Raw genomic sequence first — 24,969 nt, 5'->3', positions numbered from 1 at the left:
TCACATTCTGGTTGTGCAGTTCATCTTTGTCCATATTTGCCCTCAGTAGTTCTTGTTTGAGCTGCAGAACAGACGTATCCTGCTGAGCCAATCTCTGCTGCAAGGCATCCTGGGGGGAAAGAGCACACTAATTACTGTGGTCTCAATTAAATTAATCAGCCAGTTATTACCGAAAGGTACTAACTCCTTTACTGTGTAACCAGAATTGATTCCAAGTGGGAGACTAAAAGACAATAAGGATCTTCTCACAGGGAGCCGAGCAGGGGTTTTTCTCTCCTCCTCAAAGACACTAGCATCTCAAGGAAAATCCCACCCATCATCCTATCAGGCTGACTGCAATCTGATTTCCCCTTTGCTTACTACTGACTCCTACCCTTGCTTCAATTCTGAGAGTCCTAGGTGTCATGGGGGATGCAGTGAGTGGTCTTTGGGATCAGATAAACTTATATTCAAATTACAAGTCTACCACTTACTACTTTTGTGACACTGACCTTGGACAGTGTACTCTCCTTCCTCCTATCCTGGCTTCCTCATCTATATTTTGGGTATATGAATAATCTAGGTTAGGTCTTTTTTTTTTTTTTTTTTTTTTTTTTTTTTTTTTTTTTTTTGACAGGCAGAGTGGACAGTGAGAGAGAGAGACAGAGAGAGAAAGGTCTTCCTTTGCCGTTGGTTCACCCTCCAATGGCCGCCGCTGCAGCCGGCGCACCGCGCTGATCCTGGCAGGAGCCAGGAGCCAGGTGCTTTTCCTGGTCTCCCATGGGGTGCAGGGCCCAAGCACCTGGGCCATCCTCCACTGCACTCCCTGGCCATAGCAGAGAGCTGGCCTGGAAGAGGGGCAACCGGGACAGAATCCGGCGCCCCAACCGGGACTAGAACCCGGTGTGCCGGCGCCGCAAGGTGGAGGATTAGCCTATTGAGCCACGGCGCCGGCTAGGTCTTTTTTCTTGTACTTCTTTTATCAGTTCCCTTTTCCTAGAGGGATAGGCCCTATTCCTGCTGCCTGGAATCCCTGGATTCCCTCTCATGCTGTTTTCTAGAACTTTGCTGTTTTTCTACTTCAGTTGGCTTCCAGTGCTCATTTTAGACCAGGGCTGCAATTACATTTCTACTGATCAGAACTAGACTGATGGTTCCTCTTGCCAGTCTCCTAGGATCTTACCAGTGTTAGGCTATTTTTCCCACAGGTTGAACCCTTTTAGTTCCTGCCATGCCTAAGAGAAGATAGGCTAGATATATTTACTCAAAGGGTCAGCCAAACACATTCCTCCACTCATGGTGACTTCAGATTGAACCAGTGGACTAGGGCTTCATTCCAGCACATCTGTCCTCAATTTTCTCCTCACAGACTGCAAAGAAATGGTCAAGCTCTGGAGAATGTGGAAGCACATTTGGTTTTGTTTTGGTTTGGTTTATTTGAAAGGCAAAGTGACAGAAAAAGAGAATGAAAATGAGAGAGAGAGAGAGATATCTGCTATCCTCTGGTTCACTCCCAAAATGGCCGCAATAAGCCAGGAGTCAGGAACTCCAACCAGGTCTCCCACAAGGATGGCAGGAACTCAAGTACTTGAGCCATCACCTGCTGTTCCTCGGGCATACTGGCAGAGAGCTGGACTGGAAGCAAAGGAGATGGGACTTGCTCGTGCTGGTGCCCTAATACAGGATATGGCCATTGCAAGCATAAGTTTAACTGTGCCACAATGCCCACTCCTGAAGCCCATTCTTAATTGTGCAGTTTGGCGTAACAGTATAAAGCAAATATAGTATAAGAGGTTCCTGGCATCTATGGTCTGGAGAAGTGGTTCCCAAAGGGTGCTCCAAGGGATGCTGATGAATTTCATGGGAGAAAAGGCCTCTGTGGTTAATAATTCTAAACGTTTTAGGCAAACGTCCTTATGACAGATCTCCTTTAATCTTTCTTTAACAGTGAGTAATATGCTGTTACTCACTGAGTCTTTAAGCCTGTAGGGCATTTCTTAAATTTATTTGACCACAGAGTTTATCTGCTTTTTGAAAAGTTTCAAAGCTCTTAGGATCAGCATATACTTTGGAAAGTGCTATAGTTACACTGTAGGCTAGTCCAAGTCAGTTACACTTTAAGGGAAAGCAGCACATTAAAAGCAACCTTGGGGCTGGCACTGTGGCACAGCAGGTGAACTGCCGCTTGCAAGGACAGCATCCCACATGGGAGTGTCAGTTTAAGTTCTAGCTGCCTCGCTTCCATCCGGCTCCCTGGTAATGTGCCTGGGAAGGCAGCAGGAGATGGCCCAAGTGCTTTGGCCCCTGCCACTTGTGTGGGAGACCCAGATGGAGTTCCTGGCTTCAAACTGGCCAGACCTGGATGTTGAGGTCTTTTGGGGAGTGGACCAGTGGATTCTCTCTCTTAACTCCCCATGCATTCCACCACTCTGCTTTTTAAAGATTTATTTTATTTATTTGAAAGGCAAAGTGACAGATAGAGGGAGACACACATACACACACACACACACACAAACACACACATTTTCCATCTGCTGGTTTACTCCCCAAATGGCTGCAATGGCCAAGGCCGAGCCAGGTCAAAGCCAGGAGCCAGGAGCTTCATCCAAGTCTCCCATGTGGGTGATAGGGGCTCAAGTCTTTGGGCCATCTTCCACTGCTTCCCAGGAGTGTTAGCAGGGAGCTGGATCAGAAGCAGAGCAGCTGAGTCTAGAACCAGCTGAGACTAGAACCAGCGTCCATATGGGATGCCAGTATCATGGGTGGTGGCTTATACCACTACACCACAATGTCAAGCCCTGTCACTATGCCTTTAAATAAATAAATCGTTAAAGTAAAAAAGAACATCTCTTCTACTTCTAGGTATTTATTCAGCAGATATACGAGTACTCCTACTTGAGGGAAATCAAATATATTCAAGTTCATTAGTTAGCTCACTGTTGTATCAGCAAAAGAGTAGAAATAATCCAAAATACTATCAATAGTAGACTGAGTAAATAAATGATCATACAGATACATACTGAAACACTGTACAGCCATAGAAACACTGGGAAGGTCAGCATATATTGAAATAGAATGACCTCTAAGATACATTGCTAAATGGAAAAAAAAAAAAAAAGAAGAACCAGTTGTCAGGCTGTTTGTACAGTATATTATAATGTGGGTAAAAATGTGAGGGAGGGGCCAGCGCCACAGCTCAATAGGCTAATCCTCTGCCTGCAGCGCCGGCACACCGGGTTCTAGTCCCGGTCAGGGCACCGGATTCTGTCCCGGTTGCCCCTCTTCCAGTCCAGCTCTCTGCTCTGGCCCGGGAGGGCAGTGGAGGATGGCCCGAGTGCTTGGGCCCTGCACCCGCATGGGAGACCAGGAAAAGCACTTGGCTCCTGGCTTCGGATCAGCGCAGTGCGCCGGCCGCAGCAGCCATTGGAGGGTGAACCAACGGGAAAGGAAGACCTTTCTCTCTGTCTCTCTCTCTCACTGTCCACTCTGCCTGTCAAAAAAAAAAAAAAAAAATGTGGGGGAGGGGGCCGGCGCTGTGGCATAGCAGGTAAAGCCACTGCTTGCAGTGCCAGCATCCCCTATGGGTGCCGGTTTGAGTCCCAGCTGCTCCCCTTCTGACCCAGCTTTCTGCTATGGCCTAGGAAAGCAGTAGAAGCAGTAGAAGATGGCCCAAGTGCTTGGGCCCCTGCATCTGCATGGGTGACCTGGAAGAAACTCCTGGCTCCTGGCTTCAGATCGGCACAGCTTCGGCCGTTGTAGTCATCTGGGGAGTGAACCAGTGGATGGAAGACCTCTCTCTCTCTCTGCTTCTGCCTCTCTGTATCTCTGCCTTTCAAATAAATAAATCTTTTTTAAAAAATGTGGGAGATGATATGCGTACATACTTGCTTATAACTGATAAGCTGCCTCATGGAAAGAGAACGGGTGACTGGGGGACAGGGCTGGCAGGCAGTCTTCATTCACTGTTTACCCTTTTATACATTTATCCACTTGGATGTTATTTAAAAATTAAATAAATTACAATCTCTTTTAAAAGGATACTCTTTCAAACTGAAGAGGATATTTTACAAACAGACACAATCGAGGGCCACAGAGGGAAGTAGCAGCATCTTGATATATAACTACCAGAAATAAGCCCAGCAAAACAAACATACAGGGGTCAACATGTGTTACTTCCACTCACAACATCCTTTCTTTACCAGTGGCAAAGGGCCAGTTAAAGGCCCCCAGCAAATCCCAACTATCCTGCTCAGCTCTCACCCCTCACCAACAAATACCTTGCAGTCTTTTAGTTAAAGAATTAGGTGTCTCCTTTTTACCTTGATCCCCTGCAAGTTTCTGGCTTCCTGTTTGCACTTCAGCAGCTCCTTCTGCAAACCAAATATAGTTAGATCAGATGGAGGCATCTGGGTCGCTTCAGACGCATTACCTCACGCTGTCAGCCAGAAGACAAAACCCAGTTGACCATTCCATGAAAAATTAACCCTCTACTGAGGGGTGACTCGGTAACCAGTAGAGGCTGGCTGGTAGAAACAACACCAGGACCCAGCCCATGGTTCTCGGTGGCACCCTGGCCTCCCTGCCAGGCAGAGAAGAGTCTCCCCAAGGGAGAACACCCAGGCTCACCACAGTCAGCAGTCCCCACCAACAGGAAAATCCAATCATAATAATCTAAACCCCTTTCACTCAAATATATGAGCATAAGTAAATATGACTGCTCCAGTGACTGCATAGCTATCCCACTTCTTGATGTTCAGCAAAGAGTCGCAGTACTCCTGATTCTCTAAGGAGGTATTCTCTGCAGTCCAAATAAAAGCACATTTGATCTAATAATTAAGTGCCACATCATTAACCCTCCCTTAAAATAGATTAAATACAGGTATATTATTATTACTAGGAAACAGATTTTAGAAAAAGCACACCCAGAACCCAGCCCCTATTCTCTTTTCCAATTGTATTAACATATCTAAAACGGGATTCTTAATGTTTCCACAGAGAGGCTCAAGAGTTACTCTATTAAGAATTCAGGCCTGGGAGTATGTTTATGCATGTTTATTGGGAAAGGATTAAGCCATATACATGTGACTCAAATAAAAAGAAGAAGCACTGCTCTTTAAGGATTCTGGAAAACAGAAAGTAGTCATCAAAAAGACCACACTTACATTGGATCCACTTTTCTTCTTTTAGTTTATATTAATTAATATTTTAGTTAATAATAGGAAATATTCCAAACATATAAAAAGGTATAGTCAACAATGATATAGATATCTATTACCACCAAAATTAGAAAGGTGTTACCTCTAAGACATATTTGGGCTGCATCTCTCTCTCTCAAGTTAAGGACATAATAAGGCCAGATACAGCCAACATGGCAATTCCTTTCTCGCCCCTGTTACTATCCTGAGTATAGTCTGTAACATTCCCATAATTTTTCTGAAAGCAAAAAATATACACGTTCTAACATACCTTTAGGTCCTGATTTTCCTCCATACTCTGATCCAGTCGACTTTGGATTATGATCTGAATAAAGACAAAAAAAGTTTATGCTCATATGCTGTGAAGCTCAGAGGCCATCCAGTCAACAAATATTTATTGAGCACCTCCTAGACACATAGAGTAACAGCAAACAAATCCTGCCCTCTGATGGAAGCATGTGCCCAGAGTAGATCAATATGGATAAAGCTCAGAATTTATGTGTGTGTGGTCAAATGCAGAGGTGGGGTATGAAGAAGACAAAATGGCAAGAAATGAAGTTGGAGAGGAAAGCAGGGGCCAGATCACTAAGGGCAAGTGAGGGCAATAGGGAACCAATGAAAAGTTTCATGTAGACAGGTGACAAAATTAAGTCCGCCTATGAGGTAATGCTATCGTTTGTATGCTGAATGTCTCCCAGAGGCCCACGCGTTAAAGGCTTGGTCCCCATGGTGGGGGGAATCTTTAGGAGGTAGGGCCTAGTGGGAGGTCCTTATGTCACTGTGCGAGTGCCTCAGAAGGTAGTTCTTAAGTGGCCTTTTGAGTTCCCATAGGAAGGTTATAATGGCTTGAGTTTAGGTCACCACTCTCTGCTCCCTAGCTTGCCATGCCACCTTTCCTGTAAACATGCCTTGTCACATGTCTTGGGCCCCTCCCCAGAGCCAAAGCCTGCAGCTGTGCCACTTGGACTCTGCGTCTCCAAAACTGTGAATTAAATAACCTTTTCTCATTCAAATTTAGCTGATCCAGGTATTTTGTTAGAATAACAAAAGTAAATTATTCTTGCTGTATTAGAGAAAATGAATCAGAGGAAGACAGGAAAGAAATAAGAAAAATTCAGTTAGAAGGCCCTAGAATACCAGATGAAGGCCTGAATTAACAAAGTGACTTGTGAGATTGGAAAAAATCAGATGAAGATATTAAAAGTGTAAATTGTTAAAATTTACTGACTGGATATATAGCAAAGGATCAAAAAAGATTCAAGGAGGGGCTGGCATTGAGGCACAGTGGGTTAAGTCACTGCTTGCAGAGCCAGCATCCCATACTGGAGTGCCAGTTTGAGTCCAGGCTGCTCCACTTCTGATCTGGCTTCCTGCTAATGCACCTGGGAAGGCAGCCGAAGATGGCCCAAGTACTGGGAACCCTGACACCCATGTGGAAGACCAGAATGGAGTTCCAGTTTCTGGCCTCGGCCTGGCCCAGCATTGGCTGTTGAGGCCATTTAGAGAATGAACTAGAGAATGGAAGATTTCAGTCTCTACCTCTCTTTCTCTGTCACTCTACTTTATAAATAAGTCTTAAAAAAAAAAAAAAAAAGGTTCAAGGATGGTAACCAGATTTCTGTTTGGGGCATTTGGATACACAGATTTGAAACAGATATCCAAAGGGACAAGTAGCTTTGGTGGTTTAATGGACTATAAAAAAGCCTTAAAATGAGGACTCACTGAAATTGAGTTTATGGACATACAAGTGGAGATGAGCAGTAGGAAATTATGTAAGTTGCATAAAGAAATCTTGAATTTCTTGGAGAGCACTGAGCTGGAAATACATAAATGAGAAGCAGGTGGGAAGAGAGTGATGCCATGGAGGCAAATAATACTGCCCTAGTGACCCAGTGAGCATGTAAAACATGTGAGAGCCCAGAGCAGAACACCCAGGGGCGCCAACAGTGAAACCATTGGCACAAAGAGAAGCTTCAAAGGAGACCTGAATGAAACTCTACAAGGATAGGTCTGATTTCTCACTACCATATCTCCAGCACTTTCAAACAGGCTGCCCATAGTTGGCACTCAACAAATATTTGGTGACTGAATGAATGATGAAAGAAAGAGCAGTCAAAAGTGTAGGAGGTGGGGGAGGCATTGTGGCTTAGCCAGTAAAGCCACCACAGGCTGCCTGCCGCGCAGCATCCCATATGGACGCCAGTTCAAGTTCCCCCTGCTCCACTTCTGATCCATCTCTCTGCTAATGCACCTGGGAAAGCAGCAGAAGGTGGTCTAAGTCCTTGGGCCCCTGCACCCACATGAGAGACCTGGAAGAAGCTCCTAATTCCTGGCTTCGGATTGGCCCCACTCTGCCTGTTGTAGCCATTTGGGGTGTGAACAAGGGGATGAAAGACTTCTCTCTCTCTCTCTGCCTCTCTGTGACTCTGTCTTTCAATAAATAAATCTTTTTTAAAAAAATAAAAATTTTAAAAAAGTGCAGGAGGAAAGCAAAGCATGGGAGTCAAGGAAAAGTACATTTCATGAAGGCAGGGTCAGGGGCCAGCGCTGTGGCATAGCCAGTAAAGACACCGCCTGCAGTGCCGGCATTCCAGTGGGTACCAGTTTGAGACTCAGCTGCTGCACTTCCAATCCAGCTCTCTGCTATGGCCTGGGAAAGCAGTAGAAGATGGCCCAAGTGCTTGGGCCCCTGCACCCACGTGGGAGACCTGGAGGAACTTCCTGACTCCTGGCTTCAGATCTGCACAGCTCTACCCATTGTGGCCATTTGGGGAGTAAACCAGTGGGTGGAAGATATCTCTAAGTCTCTCTGTTTCTCTCTCTCTCTCTCTCTCTCTCTGCCTCTCTCTGTAACTCCACCTTTCAAATAAATAAATAATTCTTTTAAAAAGAAGAAGAAGAAGACAGGGTCAGCAGATCAAATGCTAAAAATACATCAAATGCAATAACCAGAAGTAATGCCCAGTCACCGAAGATGGAGCTCTCACCAGCTGTTCCTCGGGGTTGACTCCTGGTTCACAGAGGGCCAAGGGCCTCTCCTGTTCATCTTCAGGTAAGGATCCAGTGAGTAGTAAGGCCTGAATAACCACAAAGGCAGAAAGAAACTTAACTCCCCAGCAGATGACTTAGGCCAGAGTTGGCCTGCTAAGCTCACCAGAACTGAAAGCTCAACCTGGCTTCCTTTAGAAATTTCCTTGGTAAGTTTTGCTCCTGAAATCCTTCTAGTTGTTCCCCTTGGAACTGGCTCCTTGTGCCAGGCCTACACTCTAGGCCTCTTTCCTCTCACTGGATGCACATGAATCCACTGCTCTAAGACTTCTTGGCCTCAGAGGAAAACAAACCAACCTTCCCTTCAGAAATAACAGACACATTTCAAACTGGAGTGGCTTGCATTAAATTTTACCAGATGGAATGTGATCTAAAAGCAGTGCAGAATTATCCTGGCTTAGAAAAGTCTATGGTGGGGAATTATCTAGAATACATTTAGAAGACTGACTTTGGTTTGTCTGATTTTTGTTTTAATAATTCTTCATTTTTACTCCCTAAGGCAACTTGGATAGAACAAGAAGGAAAACATTTGCACAAAGATGTCCTCATTCATTTCAACTCCTCACACCAAGCTCTGTTTTTATTAGGCCATTAGTGTGTAGAACAGGGAGGCAGATTTACCCTGAAGCCAAGGAAGTTCAAGTCCAGGCTCCTACTGCACTGCCCCTCTCAAGACCTTACACCTAATATTATACTCATACTTTTGTAATCTTACTCTTAAAGAAGGCCTCCCAAATCACATACGAGTACTTCAAGGTTCACAAAACTTAGATCTGGAGTAGATGTTGTAGCACACTGGGTTAAGCCACCACCAGAGATGCTCACATCCCATACCATAGTACCTGGGATCAGGTCTTGCTTCTGCTTCTGATTCAGCTTCCTGATAATGCAAACCTTGACAGGCAGCAGGTGATGGCTGTGGTACTTGGGCCCCTGTCACACAGATAGGAGATCCAAATTGAGCCCCTGGCTTTGGATGGCCCAGCCCTGGCTGTTGTGGGCATTTAGAGAATGAACCAGAGTATGGAAAAACCTCTCCCTTTTCTATAAGATTTATTTATTTGAAAGGTGAAGAGAGAGAGAGAAAGAGAGAGAATCTTCCATACTCTGGTTCACTCCCCCAAATGGCCACAACAGATGGGACTGGGCCAGGCTGAAGCCAGGAGCCTATTACTCTACCCAGGCCTCCCACATGGATGGCAGGGGCCCAAGTACTTGGACCATCATCTGTTACTTTCCTAGGCACATTAGCAGGGAGCTAGATCAGAAGTAAAGAAGCTAGTACTCAAAATGGCACTCCAATATGGGATGCCAGTTTCAAAGGCAGCAGCTTAACCCACTGCACCACAGCACTGGTACTATCTCTCTGTATCTTTCTCTGTTTCTGTCACTCCACTTTCAAGTACATGAAAATAAATAAACAAAAATCCTTTGGGTCTTCCCCTGTGGGTAGGTAGGTATCAGAAGACTTTGTTAGCTCTGTGAAAGAATGAGAAATAGTCTCTATTTGATATCACAATTGTGCCTCAAAGAGTTGTCCAGGGTAAGTCCTATTTCAATAAATATAACATAATTTCATCAAAATGAACTTTTAAAATTCAGACAATGGCTTACCTACCAAACAGCAATAAGAAAATTTTAAAAAAGCAAGTGAATTTGGTTAGCCCCTGGAGTCATGGTGGAAGGCATAGTCATGGGTAAGAAGCCAGTGGGCTGTAGGGAGCTAAGGGAGAGGAACATTAGAGAAACATCTACTCGAATGTCAAACCGCTCAACAGCCTCTAACTAAGGCACACTAATAAGTCAGAAATCCTAGCTGTGGCTTAACATGCAACTTGTTCATCACTGAAAGAGTTAAGAAGCCCAGTGGATGCTGTGAGCCCTTTTGTATTCTACAATGGAACTGAATTCTCATTGTGATCATGTGGCTGTGAATTAAAACTCCTCTGTTGGCAGTGAATATTAAGATGCTGACTTTCTGCCTGTCAATTCTCTTCTTTTTCTATCTAATCTGCCATCGAATTTCTTCCAGAATAAGAAATGTAAACCAAATTGAGAGCCAAATTGATGGATAACTATGTTTCCATAATGCAAATTATTGTGGAAAAACCTGGGCTGGGTATAATCCCAATGTTCTACAGGAATACCTTCTATTAAAACACAGAACAACAAAAACATCCCCTTAAGGTACTCTTTAAAGAAATGGCAGAAAAGGGATCTGAAAGCCAGCCATTCTTAAAATACAGAATAAATGGGGAAAAACCAACAACTTTCTTTGGGATTATTTCGGCAATCAACACTGCCCCAGCCCTTCCCAGTTCCTGGGGTATACATTATGCAAATTGTTCTACTGCAGCACCAATCTCCTTTTCTCTCCAGGAACCCTTTGTGTCCCCACCCTGTTGCTGGCTGGCTTGGGAGCACACCCTCCACCGCCTGCCGGCTGTCAGAGCCACACACATAATGTGGGCTTTGTTTACCTATCCATAAATATTTCACAATTCAGAAGCAGTACGGTTCCCAGCACAAACAGAAAGGAATATTCCTAGGCAATTTCAGGGTCATCAGCACACTACAAGGCCTCCCCCAAACACAGACAGATACGCAGAGAGAGGACAGAGGAGACCATTCAGGTGGGAGCTATGTCAAGTGGGTCAGTCAGTCTCTGAGGGACATTTGCTGAGCTGACACTGCAGGTACAGGGAAAACTGAAAGGCTTTTTTGCTCAAGGAAAACCTCTTCTACCTGATCACTAAGCCCTGGCATCCACTTGCAAATGCAACAGGAGTGATGAAATCCTTTAGCTCGACTAATGGAAAATGGAAACCTGGCAGCGCTTCTGGCTCTTACACTCTTCCGCTGGAGAATTCCTAGGAGAAAATTCTAACTATTTACAGTGCAATTCTTTGCGACAGCTGCAACTGCAGGTCTGTAACCGCGTAAAGGAGACAAACCCCCCTGTAAAGCGGAGTCAGAACCAGGGTGTGGGAGGGATCAGTAGTGACTCCTGGGCTTGGGAAAATCCTAACAGCTGTGCTACAAACAACAATCTACAAGTCCATTTAAAGTGCTCACACAAGGAATTTCGCTTTTTGGGTCCTACTTCCTCCATCTGAACTTTCCTTTCTTCTCTAACCTCACATAAAACTAAAATCAGTTCACTTTCAGTTGATAACAATCAAGAGGTGCACCCAGGACAAACTATGAGGGTAAGAGCTACCTGTAGTCCTGATATCATTTTCTTTGCTTCTTCCATTTCCTTTTCTAAATGTTCTTGTTGTTCCAACAGCTGTTCTTCCCATGAGGTCTCCAGATAGGTTCCAGGGCTCCCTGGCCTCCAGTCTCGGGATAATGGAGAATCTCTTTCTTCTACAAAATGAAAGGAGCAAGCAGCACAGTTCATGTTGAAGAAAACTATTTCCGGCAGAAAGCGTTCACAGGTTGGGGACAACTGCCTTCTGAACCTGTCCTCACAGCACAACCTGGACTTTCCACCAGGTGGGGTTGTGATGCATAAAGAACTGGCTCCAGCCTCCCAGACACAGTACTTTGTGGGGGGAAATTTAGCCTCTTTAAAATCCTTAAGAAGCAGTAAGACTTGCTGATAGAGTCTTGGTATGGAACACATAGATTTTACTCCTAATTCCCTAAAACAGGATTTCCAGAAGCTGATTTTGCCAGGAGATGAGCTGTCAAATGCAATGAAAACAAAATTCCTCTTGGTTACTCTAGAGCTTTAGAGGGGAGACCTTGATTCAATATTTCTTTGACTATTCAGTCATAACTGAACCTCTTTCAAATATAGCACCGGGTGAGTCACACAGGAAACAAGCTAGTAAAAGTATACTTACACAGAGTGCTAAATCTCTCTCCCTGGTTTTGTCTCATTTTCCCGTCTTGAAGGTCTCTTAACTCTAGTTTCCTCCTCTACTTTATGAGGTAAAATACATGGGCCCAGTGGCGCCTGGCTGAGAGAACACATGTTCCCTCTCCCTCCCCAGACTCCAGGAGTTCCAGACTCTTTGGGACTAATGCCAGGGCTTTCGGGGGAGCACAGTACGGAAGGATTTAATTCCAGTTTTCCTTTGGAGGGTGTTACTTGCATTACTTCCCTATGACTGAATAAAATTCTATCTCAATCTCATGCTTTGCATCTTCCATGCTTCTTTCTATGTTTAGGTAATAAAAGGGAAAGCAATTGAGACAGAGGAATAAGTCCAAACAATGGAAGCTCTTTGTGGTTCTTTCTACAACCCTCAACCAAGCCAGATGTGGACCTGCTCTCTGTATGTTCTCATAAATATTACATTTCATACTGTATATTTCAAATCTAAGTGAGAAAAGTATTGACATTATTTGTATATAATAGGAGTAATAAAAATTGTTTAGTTGAGGGGCTGGTGTTGTGGTGCAGTGGGTTAAGTCACCACAGGTAACACCAACATCCCATACGAACACAGGCTGAAGTTCCAGTTGCTCCACTTCCAATCCAGCTCCCTGCTAATGCACCTGGGAAAGCAGCGGAAGACGGCCCAAGTACTCTGGCCCCTGCACTGACATGGGAGACCTGGATGAAGTTCCAGGCTCCTGGGCTTCAAGCCTAGCTCAGCCCCAGCTGTTGCAGCCATTTGGGGAGTGAACCAGTGGATGCATAATCTCTCTCTCTGTCTCTCTCTTTCTCCCTCTTTCTCAGTAACTCTGCTTTTCAAATAAATAAATAAATATAAAAAATTGTTGAGTAAGACTTCTTAACTGCCCCAAAATTACTTCTTAATTCATTTGCAGCCAGCTAAGGAAAGGCCCATCTATGCTACCACAAGTTTTCTGATAGCTAGGACATAAGAAATGACATTCTGCAAGAGGAGAACCACATTAATTGACTCAGAAGTGTTAGAGCCCTTGAGCCAAGCCTGCAGATAGAGACCATGGAAAGAGAGAAGGCCAAGGAGCTTAAAGGCTCCTCCATACTCTTCAACCTGAGAGCTGTTTCTTGAGCCAGAGAGACAGTACCTGTTCTGTTCTCTATTCCTTCAGGGGGAATAATCACAAAATCTGCCTTCTCCGACTGGGTTATAACAGATTCACTCTTTGCACTGTGGATGGGACTGGGTGAAGTCAGGCTGTGATCAAAGAAAAAGGAAGAGAAGTAATTATTACCAACAACTGTGTAGAAGGCAACTTCCATAATTTATCCCAGGGACATGCTCTTGTTCATCTTACTCCTAATGCCCGACACAGTACCTAGCCCATAGTAACAACTATCTGTTGAATGATGAACTCGTTGAATGAATGAATAGCCCGGTCCAGGAAGTCTGTTTTACAAGGCTGCATTTACACCTAATTGATGGAGAAGCGAATTATCAGAAGGATGAGTAATCCAGCATTTCAAGAACTGTAGGTTTCATTTTGTTTTTATTTTTTTATTTTTATTTTTTATTTATTTTTTTTTTTTTTGACAGGCAGAGTGGACAGTGAGAGAGAGAGACAGAGAGAAAGGTCTTCCTTTGCCGTTGGTTCACCCTCCAATGGCCGCCGTGGCCTGCGCGCTGCGGCCGGCACACCGCGCTGATCCAATGGCAGGAGCCAGGAGCCAGGTGCTTTTCCTGGTCTCCCATGGGGTGCAGGGCCCAAGCACCTGGGCCATCCTCCACTGCACTCCCTGGCCACAGCAGAGAGCTGGCCTGGAAGAGGGGCAACCGGGACAGAATCCGGCGCCCCGACCGGGACTAGAACCCGGTGTGCCGGCGCCGCTAGGCGGAGGATTAGCCTAGTGAGCCGCGGCGCCGGCCTTCATTTTGTTTTATTTACCTCCCACCACTACCACCAATACCATCTCCTGGCTCTGTCAGAGTCTGCTGCCAGTGTGTGTCTTAGTAGTTTTCGGAACTGAAAGGAAATTCTATTTCCAATATACATATATCACACAAACAATATCAGCCAGAGATCATAGCAGATTAGCTCTGAGTTCATCCCAAATCGAGGGACAGGCTTGAGGGTAGCTTGTGGGAGGTCCAGGGGTAGAAATTGCCAGAGTATATATGCTGCCAGACTGGTCAGAGGTACAGGGATATATCAACGATTCAGCTACAATAAGATCGGAAGGGTAATGTGTCAAAGCGGAAAACCTGCTGGGGGCAAGGGGAATAAAAGCTTACTGGATATACTCCAATCAAAGAGTTACTTATACTTCTGCTGTATTTTCAAACTGTCATCAGAAACCTCTCAGTACTTCTTAAGTCCCAATATAACTACTAGCCTTGGAACAAACTCTTCCGATCCTCAGGGGCAGTGGAACGCTAAATCCCCAGAACAGCAAATCTAGGAGAAGGGAATGTGAGGCTGATGCTTCCAGGCCCTGGAGATAAAGGAGGCAGCGGGGCCATTTCTCTCGGAGCTGCACCTCGAGAACATCAGCACTGAAACAATCTCAGGGGCTTAGGGGTCTGCAAGCCCAGCCCCCTCTCAGGAATTCTTTCCAAATCTATCACCCAGACAACAGTGAAAGTGTCTAGGGTTCACTGACCCACTTAATGTGCCCCTGAAGTCTCCCAGGCTAATCCTCACAACCACGATCAGGAGTTAACATTGCATCTTCCTGGAAACCAGCATAAAACCACGAGCACAACTGGGGGTAGCCAGAGATTTCAAGAGCTGTGAAGAGCCTGAGGGCTAACATCTCATCCTCTTCGACATCCAGGGTTTAAGAGCCTTGGTGGGAATGACCCCAGTCAGGGATATAGTCTCTTCCTGCTCAGAACCACAGAGAACATTTGAAAGTGTTGAACTACTTCAAACTAAAGACAGTTGCTGAAAACCACATCTACAGAACGACCACCCAAACAGGCAAGAGGGGTGAGGAGGAGCGAGCGGTATTCAGGAATCGTGACTGCTCTCTAGAACTCTCTCAGCACTTCCCAGAACTCTCTTAGCTATCCTTCACCACCTAAGCAATCTGACATCCGAACCAACACCAATTAGCTGCTGGAAAGCCCCCATCTAAGGGCTTTTATAAGGAGAGTAGATTTATGACTGCTCAGGCCTCAGCATTTACCTTCTGGGTAATCCAAGAGCAGAAAGAAGCCTGCAACAGCTTGCTCTCTGAGAAATAAGAAAACAACACTTTCTCAGCTGACAAGGTGCTATGGTTGACATGCTCCACTGCCTGCATTTGGCTGGACCACAGTGGGTATGTGTGAGACAAAGGGGGTGCACAGTGCGAACCCAGGATGCTGGAAACTGCTTTCCTAAAAGCACAGACGCATGCTCAGTCCCACCTTCTGCCTCCTAAGGGTTGTCTCCCATATAAGGGCAGAAGGAGGCGGCTGTCTGGCTACCCAACCCCGTTAGGGGAGTGGCAGAGCAGCCGAAGGAAAACAACATTTCTTTTCCTCGAATAGAGGCTGCCAGGGTGAGACCACAGAGAGGTAAGACCCTGAAACTAGGTGGCCAAGCCAAAAGATTAAGGACTGGAGGGAGGAAAATCTTGAAGCACAGGTCAAGGTAGGCATCCTGTTGTCTTCCTAAGCACCTTACAGATGAGGAAGGCACATTAAATCCTCTACCTCGAGTCACAGAGAAGTATTTTAATGCCAATTAATTAGATGACTTAAGCTCCTCTCTGATTCACTTAAATAAAAGTCCTAGTTTATAAACAAATAGCGCCCCCACTTGCCATCATAATCCTTTCGGAGGTCAGAGAATGACTGATACCCTTCTTAATTCACAGACATTTGACATCTCTCCAATCTTAACTTAGGAGGCAAGCAATTCCCCAGCAGAGACACTTCCAAATTGGACGCTAATCAGTTTTTTAAATTGGTAACAGGCAATAAGAGTCCTGTCTCCTCCTGTAGGGCCCACCCTCACCAGAGACACCCAAGAGTAAAGGGACACTTCTTCCCCCAGGCTGGCTGCGGCTTCCTAAACCCACCTTATTTTATAGGGACAACCCCAAGCCAGCAGCCTGTGCTCCCCAATAAAGCGCCCCACCCATCACCACCGGACTCTGGCCAACAGCATCCCCCAGTCCTGGCCCTGCTCCCACCCATGCCCCCCACCTCCAAAGCCAAAGTGGCTTCTGCTCACCATTTGACTTGCGTCCCTCCCATGGTCCCCCTCCTGGCTCCGGCTTCAGCAAGCCTGTTTCCTTGGGTGAAGCGGGAGGCGGGGAGTCACACCGTTCCCCAATTCGGGCATGTCTCCCCGCGGTGGGGACGGGAAGAACGACTCCACAGGCAGGCCAACTAGCAGGGCTGCTCGCCCCGATGGCCGTAGAAAGTAGGCAGGGCAGCAGCAGGCGTCTCACCCCAGAGACTGGGATGCTCCCGGGTGAGAAGCGCGCTGTCCCGGCAGCTCAGACTCTGCCGCAGCCCGGCCTCGGCGGAAGCCGCCTCCCCTCGCAGGCGGCCGGTCCCTGGCAGCTGCATCTCGCTTTCCGCGGCCGCGCGGCACCGGGCATCCCCCCGGGCGCAGGCATCTCAACCCATCTCCCACCGGGAGAGAGGCTCCCGGAGGCTCGGGCTGCGCGTCGGGACCCCCGGCGGCGAGCGTGCAGGCGATCCCGCTCTGCACCGCCTCTCCAGTCCCTCCCTTCTCGCCCTCCCCTCCCCACCCTCTCAAGGCTGTCACACGCGGCGAGGCAGCGCTGGGCTCGGACCCAAGCTGGCGCTCCGCGGCCGCCCGCTCTGGGCAGAGGTCGGGGTGCGGGCCGGGGACAGGGCCGGCTCCGGGCGGGGGCGGTAACCACGAGCCCCAGGACAGGCAGGGGAGGGGCCGCGGGCCGGCGGAATCACTGGAGGGCTTTGGGGTCCCGGTGCTGAGACGCTGGCACTGAAACGTTGCTTTTAACGCCGCCCCTCCCTCGCAGCCGCGGAGTCGCGACAGGTCTGCTCCGAGTGGAGCTCGCCCGGCTACCCCCGCGGGAGGGCAGGCAGGCAGGGTGGAGACCCAGCCCTCCCCGGGAAACCCACCGAGCGCCATCTCCTCCCACCTTCCCCTCCGGCGTTTCATCTGCTGTTGTGGTTTTTTGTGTCCCCCCCCACCCCCAACTAAGGATCATTTCGCCTGGCTATCAGCGACAGGCTGGCCCGAGGTCTACCGAGCAACAGGCGTGCAGGGCTTCGCCAGGGCGTCTCTGGAGCAGCAGGGAGAGGGGATGACACACCACGGGCCATCTTTCCTATCTTCTGGGCCACTCCCCCATCCTGAGCCAGCCACCTCCCGGGTCTCCCAGCTCCTTCAGGGGTCACAGAGCCCACCAGGTGGACTGGGGGTTAGGGTGCGTACACGCGGGAGCCTGCAGCGCTGCCAGTGACCACGAGAAGCCTCCTTCTTTTCCAGGGCCTCACTGAGGGAAAGCCAGCGCATCCCCGAGAGCTGAGTCAGGAGCCAGCAAGAAAGGAAAATGGCAAAAACAGGAAAGGGGATGCAAACTAGTCTCCTGCGACCCCTCACCTAGAACACTGTCACCAGTAGCCCACAGCAGCCTGGTTTCCAGCAGACCCCTCACTGACAGTCACACAGCACCCCCGCCCCCACAGTGCCTGGAGGAAGAGAGCAGGTGCTCTCAGAAGGAAGCCCAAACTGTCTTATTTTCCTTTCTCTAACTCACCAGGCACTAGCAGGCTCAGAGAGAGATACACAATGAGCCACTCTGATTCTGTACCAAGTGATAGTCTAAGCAGCAAGCAAGGAAGCAATGGTTCAGATTCTCTCCTGAACAGCACACCTATTGTGTAACAGGGACATGTTTCCTTCTGGAGTAACAAAGGTATTTCCCAACTGGATAGAGGTGATGCTTGCATAACATTATGATGGATGACCACGGAACTGGATACTTTAAAATGGTTAATACAAGGGGGCCAATGCTGTGGTGTACCCAGTTAAAACCCTGGCCTTCAGTGCCAACATTCTGGGAATATGGGCACGTGCTCCACTTCCAATCCAGCTCCCTACTAATGTGCCTGGGAAAGCAACGGAGGATGGCCTAAGTCTTTTAGCCCCTGCACCTGCATGGGAGACCCAGAAGAAGCTCCTGGCTCCAGATCAGCTCAGCTCCAGCCACTGGGGAGTGAACCAGTGGATGGAAGACATCTCTCTCTCTCTCTCTCTCTCTCTATCTGTAACTCTTTCAGATAAATAAAATAAATCTTAAAAAAAAATCTAATTTAAAAAAAGTTTAATACAGGGCTGGTATTGTGGCATAGTGGGTTAAGCTGCATACAATGTAGGCATCCCATAAAGGGCCCAGGGTGCTCCCCTTCCAAGCCAGCTCCCTGCTAATGCTCCTGGGAAAGCAGTAGAAGATGGCCCAGGGACTTGGGCACCTACACCCATATGGAGACACAGAAGAAGCTCCTGGCTCTGGCCTTGACCAGCCCTGGCCCTTACAGCCATTTGGGGAGTGAACAGTGGATGGAAGATCTCTCTCTGTCTCTCCTTCTTGCTCTGTAACTCTGTCTTTCAAATAAATAAATAAATCTTTTTAAAAATGTTTAATGGTTAATTTTATGTTATGTGAATTTTAAAAATAAAAAGCACACCTATTAAATACAAGAATTATGTTAAACAAGGCTACCAGAATACTAAAATGCTGGAAAGCAATCTATATGGCCTTGGTAAAGTAGGAAACGTTCCATCAAAATAGGATGGAATTTTATGTGGAAAAGAAATAGGAAGAAGAAAACAAAGATACAAAATATATAAAGAACAATTAGACTTAAATAGAACAGACTACTCTGGGCTGAGGTAAGAGAGGAAAGGTCATTAGAGCATAAATGTGATTCAGCAATGAAATGAACTTAATGAATAAGCTAATGTGATTTGGGGATGTGTTTATGGGAATATGATTTACAGAGCCAGAAAACTAATCTTTTTCTACCACCATGCTTAGCACTGGCCAGGTTTTTATTAGAGCAATGTCCTGCTTTGGTTTCTGCACTCGGCTCGATGAGATATGGACAGCCTTTCAGCTGGAGTCACAAACAACATTCACCCACTCAAATGCCTACTAATCTGCCACGGGTCCCAGCCTTATAAATCAAAGTTGGAAACACTCTAATGTTCTCAGATAATGCTGTCCAGTTTCCTCTCTTGCAAGGAGTTTTATTCAGCCTTCTGAAGTCATAACTTAGAGTGTACTCAGACTCAAAGTGCAATGGAACTGGCTATCATAGACACTGCAATCAATATGCAAATATCTCAACCATTGGGCCTGGTCCAAACACACCCCCATGTGGTCACAGCTAAGCATGGGCACTGAGACTGCACAGAGTGTGTATTTGGGAAATTCACCAGCACCCCTACCCTACGTTCCTGCTAGCAAGAAATCACAAGGCAGTTCATGCTAAAAACTATCCCTTTAAAACCAAACTGAGGAAAGAGACAGGGGTTTGGTGCCTTGCTGCTTGCTGTATTGCTTCTTGGAGCCAAGAACCCTGAGTGAGAATGCCCAAGAATTAGCTCTCTGCCAGAACTGCAGTAGTAAAGAATAAGAGGCCACCATACCTGGAGCAGCTGGACTCAGACGGGGACCTCTGCTGCCCTTCATACTGCTGTACCAGCGCCCGCACGCTCCAGTATGGGTTCTCAATCTCCTCATCCATGCTGCTGTTCCTAAAGTCACAGAGCACAGGCACAGGACAGTGGGGGATCAGCCCTTCAGTGCAGGCCCCCTCAAGCAGAACTGACTGCCACTCTGACCAAGAAGGTGAGTACACCGAACCTCTGCCATCAGACACTTGAAATGCAGTGGGGAAGGTAGACACAACACAAGGAATTTCACCAATCTTTGTAACAGCTCAAGGTCATGCGCTCCCTTAGCAGATACACAACCTCCAAATCATTTCCTAGGGCACTTCGGCCCTTTGGATACTTTCCAGGGTAGAGCCTCCCCCAGATGAACCGGAACATTGCTTCCACATGGGAAGAAGGCACACTGTGGCAAAGGCTTCTATTCAAAGTGTGGCACCAAAGCAAAAAGTTACACATGATTCCTTTGCTTTCTGCTAACCGCAAAAGGAACAATTCCGAGGAAAAGGCCGTCTTTTGGAGTGCCTTCCCCAGCCTCCACTCCACGTTCTTTCCTGTGACGTGGGGCTGTCTGGCTGAAAGTTCCCTCTCCTGCACTGCACCATGTAACAGAAGCAGTATCAGAGGACAGCGCTCAGTGCCCGTGCCCGGATTTCCACCCTTACCTCTGTCTGTATCGAAAGACGTCCCGTCCCGACCGGGACATGTCATGACACACGTCGGCCAGAGCAGCAGCTGCTCCCTGGGCCACGGCAGTGGCACAGTGTGGTTGGTGACTCTGCAGAGGGGCTCTGGAATCCCTCCCTTGGCTCACCGTCCTGCTAGCGCCAGGTTTGAAATGAGCTGCCAGAGCGAGGACCAGCCTCATGATGGACTTCAGGTTTCCGTCCACGATATCTGAAGGGCAGAACAGACCAGGAGGTCCTGAGAGAGAGCCAGAGGCAGAATTCTTCTGCATCTCATATACAGGGCTCGTGCTACGGGTAAGCAGGGTAGGCTAGGTCTCTGTCCTTACAAAGCTGTGTTCAACAAGGGAGGTAAAAGACTTGAAAGTAATTACCATAAAGTTATGGTGACGTTTTGCTATGAGAGGCACAGGATTCTTTGGGAATTCAGAGTGGAGGCATCTTTTGTAGAAAGGGCGTTTTGTTAGGTAAGAGAGAAGGAAAAATAGGTATGAAGGTCTAGAGAAACAGCATGATCCAAAAAGTTCATGGGTGGCATGTGGCACAGCAGTGAAGTCACTGCTCAGGACACCCTCATCCTGTATCAGAGTGCCTAACTCGAGTCCTGCTTCCTCTCTTTCCAATCCAGTTTCTTGTTAATGTACATCCTGGAAGGCAGCAAATGATGACTCAAGTTTTGCTATTCTACCATCCATGTGGGAGACATGGGTGAAGTTCCAGGCTTCTGCCTATGGCCTGGCCTAACCCTAGCTGCAGGCATTTGGAGAGTGAACCAGTTGATGGAAGCTCTCTCTCCATGTCTTTCTTGCAAATAAAAAAGGAAATTTTAAAAATATATATTCTCGGCCGGCGCCGCGGCTCAATAGGCTAATCCTCCACCTAGCGGCGCCGGCACACCAGGTTCTAGTCCCGGTCGGGGCGCCGGATTCTGTCCCGTTGCCCCTCTTCCAGGCCAGCTCTCTGCTGTGGCCCGGGAAGGCAGTGAAGGATGGCCCACGTGCTTGGGCCCTGCACCCCATGGGAGACCAGGAGGAAGCACCTGGCTCCTGGCTTCGGATCAGCGCGGTGCACCAGCCGCAGCGCGCCGGCCGGGGCGGCCATTGGAGGGTGAACCAACGGCAAAGGAAGACCTTTCTCTCTGTCTCTCTCTCTCACTGTCCACTCTGCCTGTCAAAAAAAAAAATAAATAATATATATATATATATATTCTTGGGCCGGTGCTATGGCATAAGAGGTAAAGCCATTGCCTGCAGTGCCAGCATCCCATATGGGCACTGGTTCAAGTCCCGGCTGCTCCACTTCCCATCCAGCTCTCTGCAATGGTCTGGGAAAGCAATGGAAGATGGCCCAAGTCCTTGGGCCCCTGCACCAGCAGGTGAGACCCAGAAGAAGCTCCTTGCTCCTGGCTTTGGATCGGTGTAGCTCCAGCTGTTGCAGCCATCTGGGGAGTGAACCAGCAGATAGAAGACTCTCTCTCTTTCTCTCTCTCTCTCAGCCTCTCTATAACTTTGCCTTTCAAATAGAATAAATAAATCTTTAGGCTGGCGCCATGGCTCAATAGGCTAATCCTCCGCCTTGCGGCGCCGGCACACCGGGTTCTAGTCCCCGTTGGGGCGCCGGATTCTGTCCCGTTGCCCCTCTTCCAGGCCAGCTCTCTGCTATGGCCTGGGAGTACAGTGGAGGATGGCCCAAGTGCTTGGGCCCTGCACCCGCATGGGAGACCAGGAGAAGCAGCTGGCTCCTGCCTTCGGATCAACGTAATGCGCCGGCCATAGTGCGCCGGCCACGGCGGCCATTGGAGGGTAAACCAACGGCAAAAGGAAGACCATTCTCTCTGTCTCTCTCTCTCACTGTCCACTCTGCCTGTCAATAAATAAATAAATAAATAAAAATAAATCTTTAAATATATATTATTAAATTTTTAAAGGATTTATTTGTTTGGAAGGCAGAGTGACAGAGAGAGGGAAAGACAGAAAAAGAAATCTTCTACACACTGGTTCACTCCAAAATGGCTGTAATAGCCAGGGTTGGGCCAGGTGAAGCCAGGGTCCAGGAACTACATCTGAGTCTCTCACATGAAGGCAGACTAAAGTAATTGAGCATCATTAATTACTAAATTACTAAAGTAATTGAGCAGGCAGTAGGATGTGAAGCAGAGGAGCCAGGACTTGAAATGGCCCTCTGGTATCAGATGCAAGCATCCCAAGTGGTGGCTTAACCCACTGCTCCACAACACCCACCCCCAAAAAATATATTCTAAAAAATGTCCATGAGAGTGGGCGTTTGGCTTAGCAGTTAAACTGCTGGCTATAGGATGTATGAATCTTTTATCAAGTGCTTAGTTTGATATGCAACTCCAGCTTCCTGCTAATGTGTACCCTGGGAGACAGTGGTGACGGCTTTAGCAGCTGGGTTCCTAGGCATTTGAAGAGGGATCCAGAAGATGGGAGCTCTCTTATCTTTCTGACTCTGTCTCCCAAATAAATATTTTTTAAAAGTCAATGAAAAATGCATATTAAGAAAATTCATGCATTTCAAATGTTTTGCACTAAAAACCCCCTTATCTTTCAATTTCAATCTTCAATGAACTTCTTCCAAGTATCCCTGTATCAGAGCTGAACTGTTCGATATGGAAGCTACCAGCCACATGAGGCTATGGAGAACTAGTCTGAACTAAAAATGCACTGTAAGTGTAGTAGTTTACACAGCATACAAACACACACACACACACACAAGGAATGCAAAATATTTCAGTAACTTTTAGTATAGATTTCATGGCAAAATAATAGAATTTGGGATATACTGTATTAAAGTATTAATAATAATGATTAATTAAACTTAATTATTAAAATTAAACTTATCTGGTTTTTTAAAAAAATTATTTGTTTATTTGAAAGGAGAGAAACAGAGAGCTCCCATCCACCGGTTCACTCATTCATTAGATGCCTGCAATGGCTGGAGCTGGTACAGGTTGAAGCTAGGAGCCAGGAACTCAATCTAGGTCTCCCGTGTGGGTGGCAGGGACCCAACTACTTTAGCCATTCCTGCTGCCTCCCAGGATTCACATTAGCAGGAAGCTAGAACTGGGAGTAGATCCAGGACCTGAACACCAGCACTATGGACATCTTAACCACTAGGCTAAATGCCCTAATGTGTTTATTAGAAATTGTAAGTTGTCAAAAAAAATACAAATGAAAATGAAACTCTTAAGTTATCTCTGTGACTTCCATTATAAGTATTTCTATGACACAGTGCTGTGGTGAAGGAACTGAAAATTCAGCATAATCAGAGAACAGAGTGTGGGGGTTAGGAGGTGGGGAAGGTGAGGCCACAGGAGGATGAATCAGAGGGCAGGTCACATGGGACAGGGCATGCCACAACAAGAACTTTGGATTTACATCCTAAGGGCCCTCGGATGCAGAGGAGGGAGTAGCACTAGTATACACACTCTGACAACGAAAGATCATTCTAGCTACAGTTTGGAAAGCAGAAGGGATATGGGCAAAACTTGATGCAGCAGGAATTAATTAGAAAACCACTGCACTTTTCCAGGTGAAAGACAATGATGCCCTGAATGGCAGCGTTCCCTTAAAATAGCCCACGTTATTGGGCCAGATCCCCAAGCCCACTCCACATGGAGACCAGATCGGAGACACCTGCACTTTCAATTTTGTCCTAGAAAAAAAGGGGGAATGCAGGCAAAAACAAATGTGATAGTCTGGTAAAAGTATTAAGTGATGGGTAAAATTCTATCTTTTAAAGCTTCATAGCCTTTTAAATACTCAAGGCTTAGAAAAGGATTATTTGATACCTATTTGATAGGACGCTCTCAATGGTCAGTATCTGCTCCAACTGAACAACCTCCACACAGAGATCACCAGTGACCCAACATGAAAGGAGGGTTCCCTTCTGCCCCCATTTTCATCAGACCCACGGGCAATCAGACCCACAAACCAAAGCTCAAACAGAACCAGGCACCCAGCCAGTCCTCGAGAAACAGTGAGAGGACTAGAGAGCCTGTGCTCTCCCAGGGTACCTCCACTGTTCCTTCCTCACAGCCCAGGCTCAAAGTGGATGGGCAACCCTGGGGCCATGCCGCTCTACAAGAGAGCAGATGCAGAGATCACAGAGCCCCTTTCATCCTGCCTGCAATGTTCTGATATCCAAAAAATGCGATAAAACATTTTTCTCTAGAACACTGCATAGATAAAGTATAGGGTAAGATAATTTGAAGTAATACTTGGTCATGACACTGAAGGCTCTTGAAACATGTAATTTACCTTCATTTTTGATAACTTAAATAAGATATTCTAAAATTAATGTACTAATTTTCTAATTTCTTCTCTAACTATTAATTTTCCTACACACTCAAGCAAACTTGTATCCAGTTACAATGAATAAAGAATGTCTTTCTCCACCCAGGTTTCCAAAACAGCTGGATTTGATAATCACTCCAACCGAAGACAACTTTCTTTATGGAAAAATGACAAGAGGCCATGAGCTTGATCCTACTCCAGTCTACTCAGAACCCT

The 24,969-nt window shown here is 46.9% G+C and overlaps 1 protein-coding gene and 1 long non-coding RNA gene across 20 annotated transcripts in view; one reads left to right on the top strand and one right to left on the bottom strand.

Annotated features, from left to right (window-relative positions):
- The window catches only part of LOC127483215 (uncharacterized), a 32,092-nt gene extending 28,254 nt beyond the window's left edge, over positions 1-3,838 (top strand). For all 6 annotated transcript variants that reach the window (XR_016234670.1, XR_016234671.1, XR_016234666.1 and 3 more), the window contains one exon: positions 3,621-3,838. This is a non-coding gene — a long non-coding RNA (uncharacterized LOC127483215). The remainder of the gene's footprint in view (positions 1-3,620) is intronic.
- DIXDC1 (DIX domain containing 1) overlaps positions 1-24,969 on the bottom strand; it is a 90,261-nt gene that overhangs the window by 25,175 nt on the left and 40,117 nt on the right. For 8 of the 14 annotated variants that reach the window (XM_089333762.1, XM_070078086.2, XM_070078092.2 and 5 more), the window contains 8 exons: positions 20,417-20,648; positions 19,728-19,835; positions 13,233-13,342; positions 11,443-11,591; positions 8,162-8,251; positions 5,446-5,499; positions 4,299-4,349; positions 5-109 (listed from right to left, as the gene is read on the bottom strand). In XM_089333762.1, coding sequence (XP_089189888.1) covers positions 5-109; positions 4,299-4,349; positions 5,446-5,499; positions 8,162-8,251; positions 11,443-11,591; positions 13,233-13,342; positions 19,728-19,835; positions 20,417-20,648 — 899 coding nt within the window. Of the gene's footprint in view, positions 1-4; positions 110-4,298; positions 4,350-5,445; positions 5,500-8,161; positions 8,252-9,064; positions 9,151-11,442; positions 11,592-13,232; positions 13,343-16,307; positions 17,110-19,727; positions 19,836-20,416; positions 20,649-24,969 lie in introns of those variants that run through there. The other 6 variants (XM_089333791.1, XM_089333809.1, XM_070078125.2 and 3 more) reach the window with 5 other exon arrangements.

The sequence above is a fragment of the Oryctolagus cuniculus genome, chromosome 1 (assembly GCF_051225735.1).
Source record: "Oryctolagus cuniculus isolate XC-2025 breed Fujian yellow rabbit chromosome 1, ASM5122573v1, whole genome shotgun sequence".
Lineage (NCBI taxonomy): Eukaryota > Metazoa > Chordata > Mammalia > Lagomorpha > Leporidae > Oryctolagus > Oryctolagus cuniculus.
This window is presented reverse-complemented; position numbering and strand designations above follow the sequence as displayed.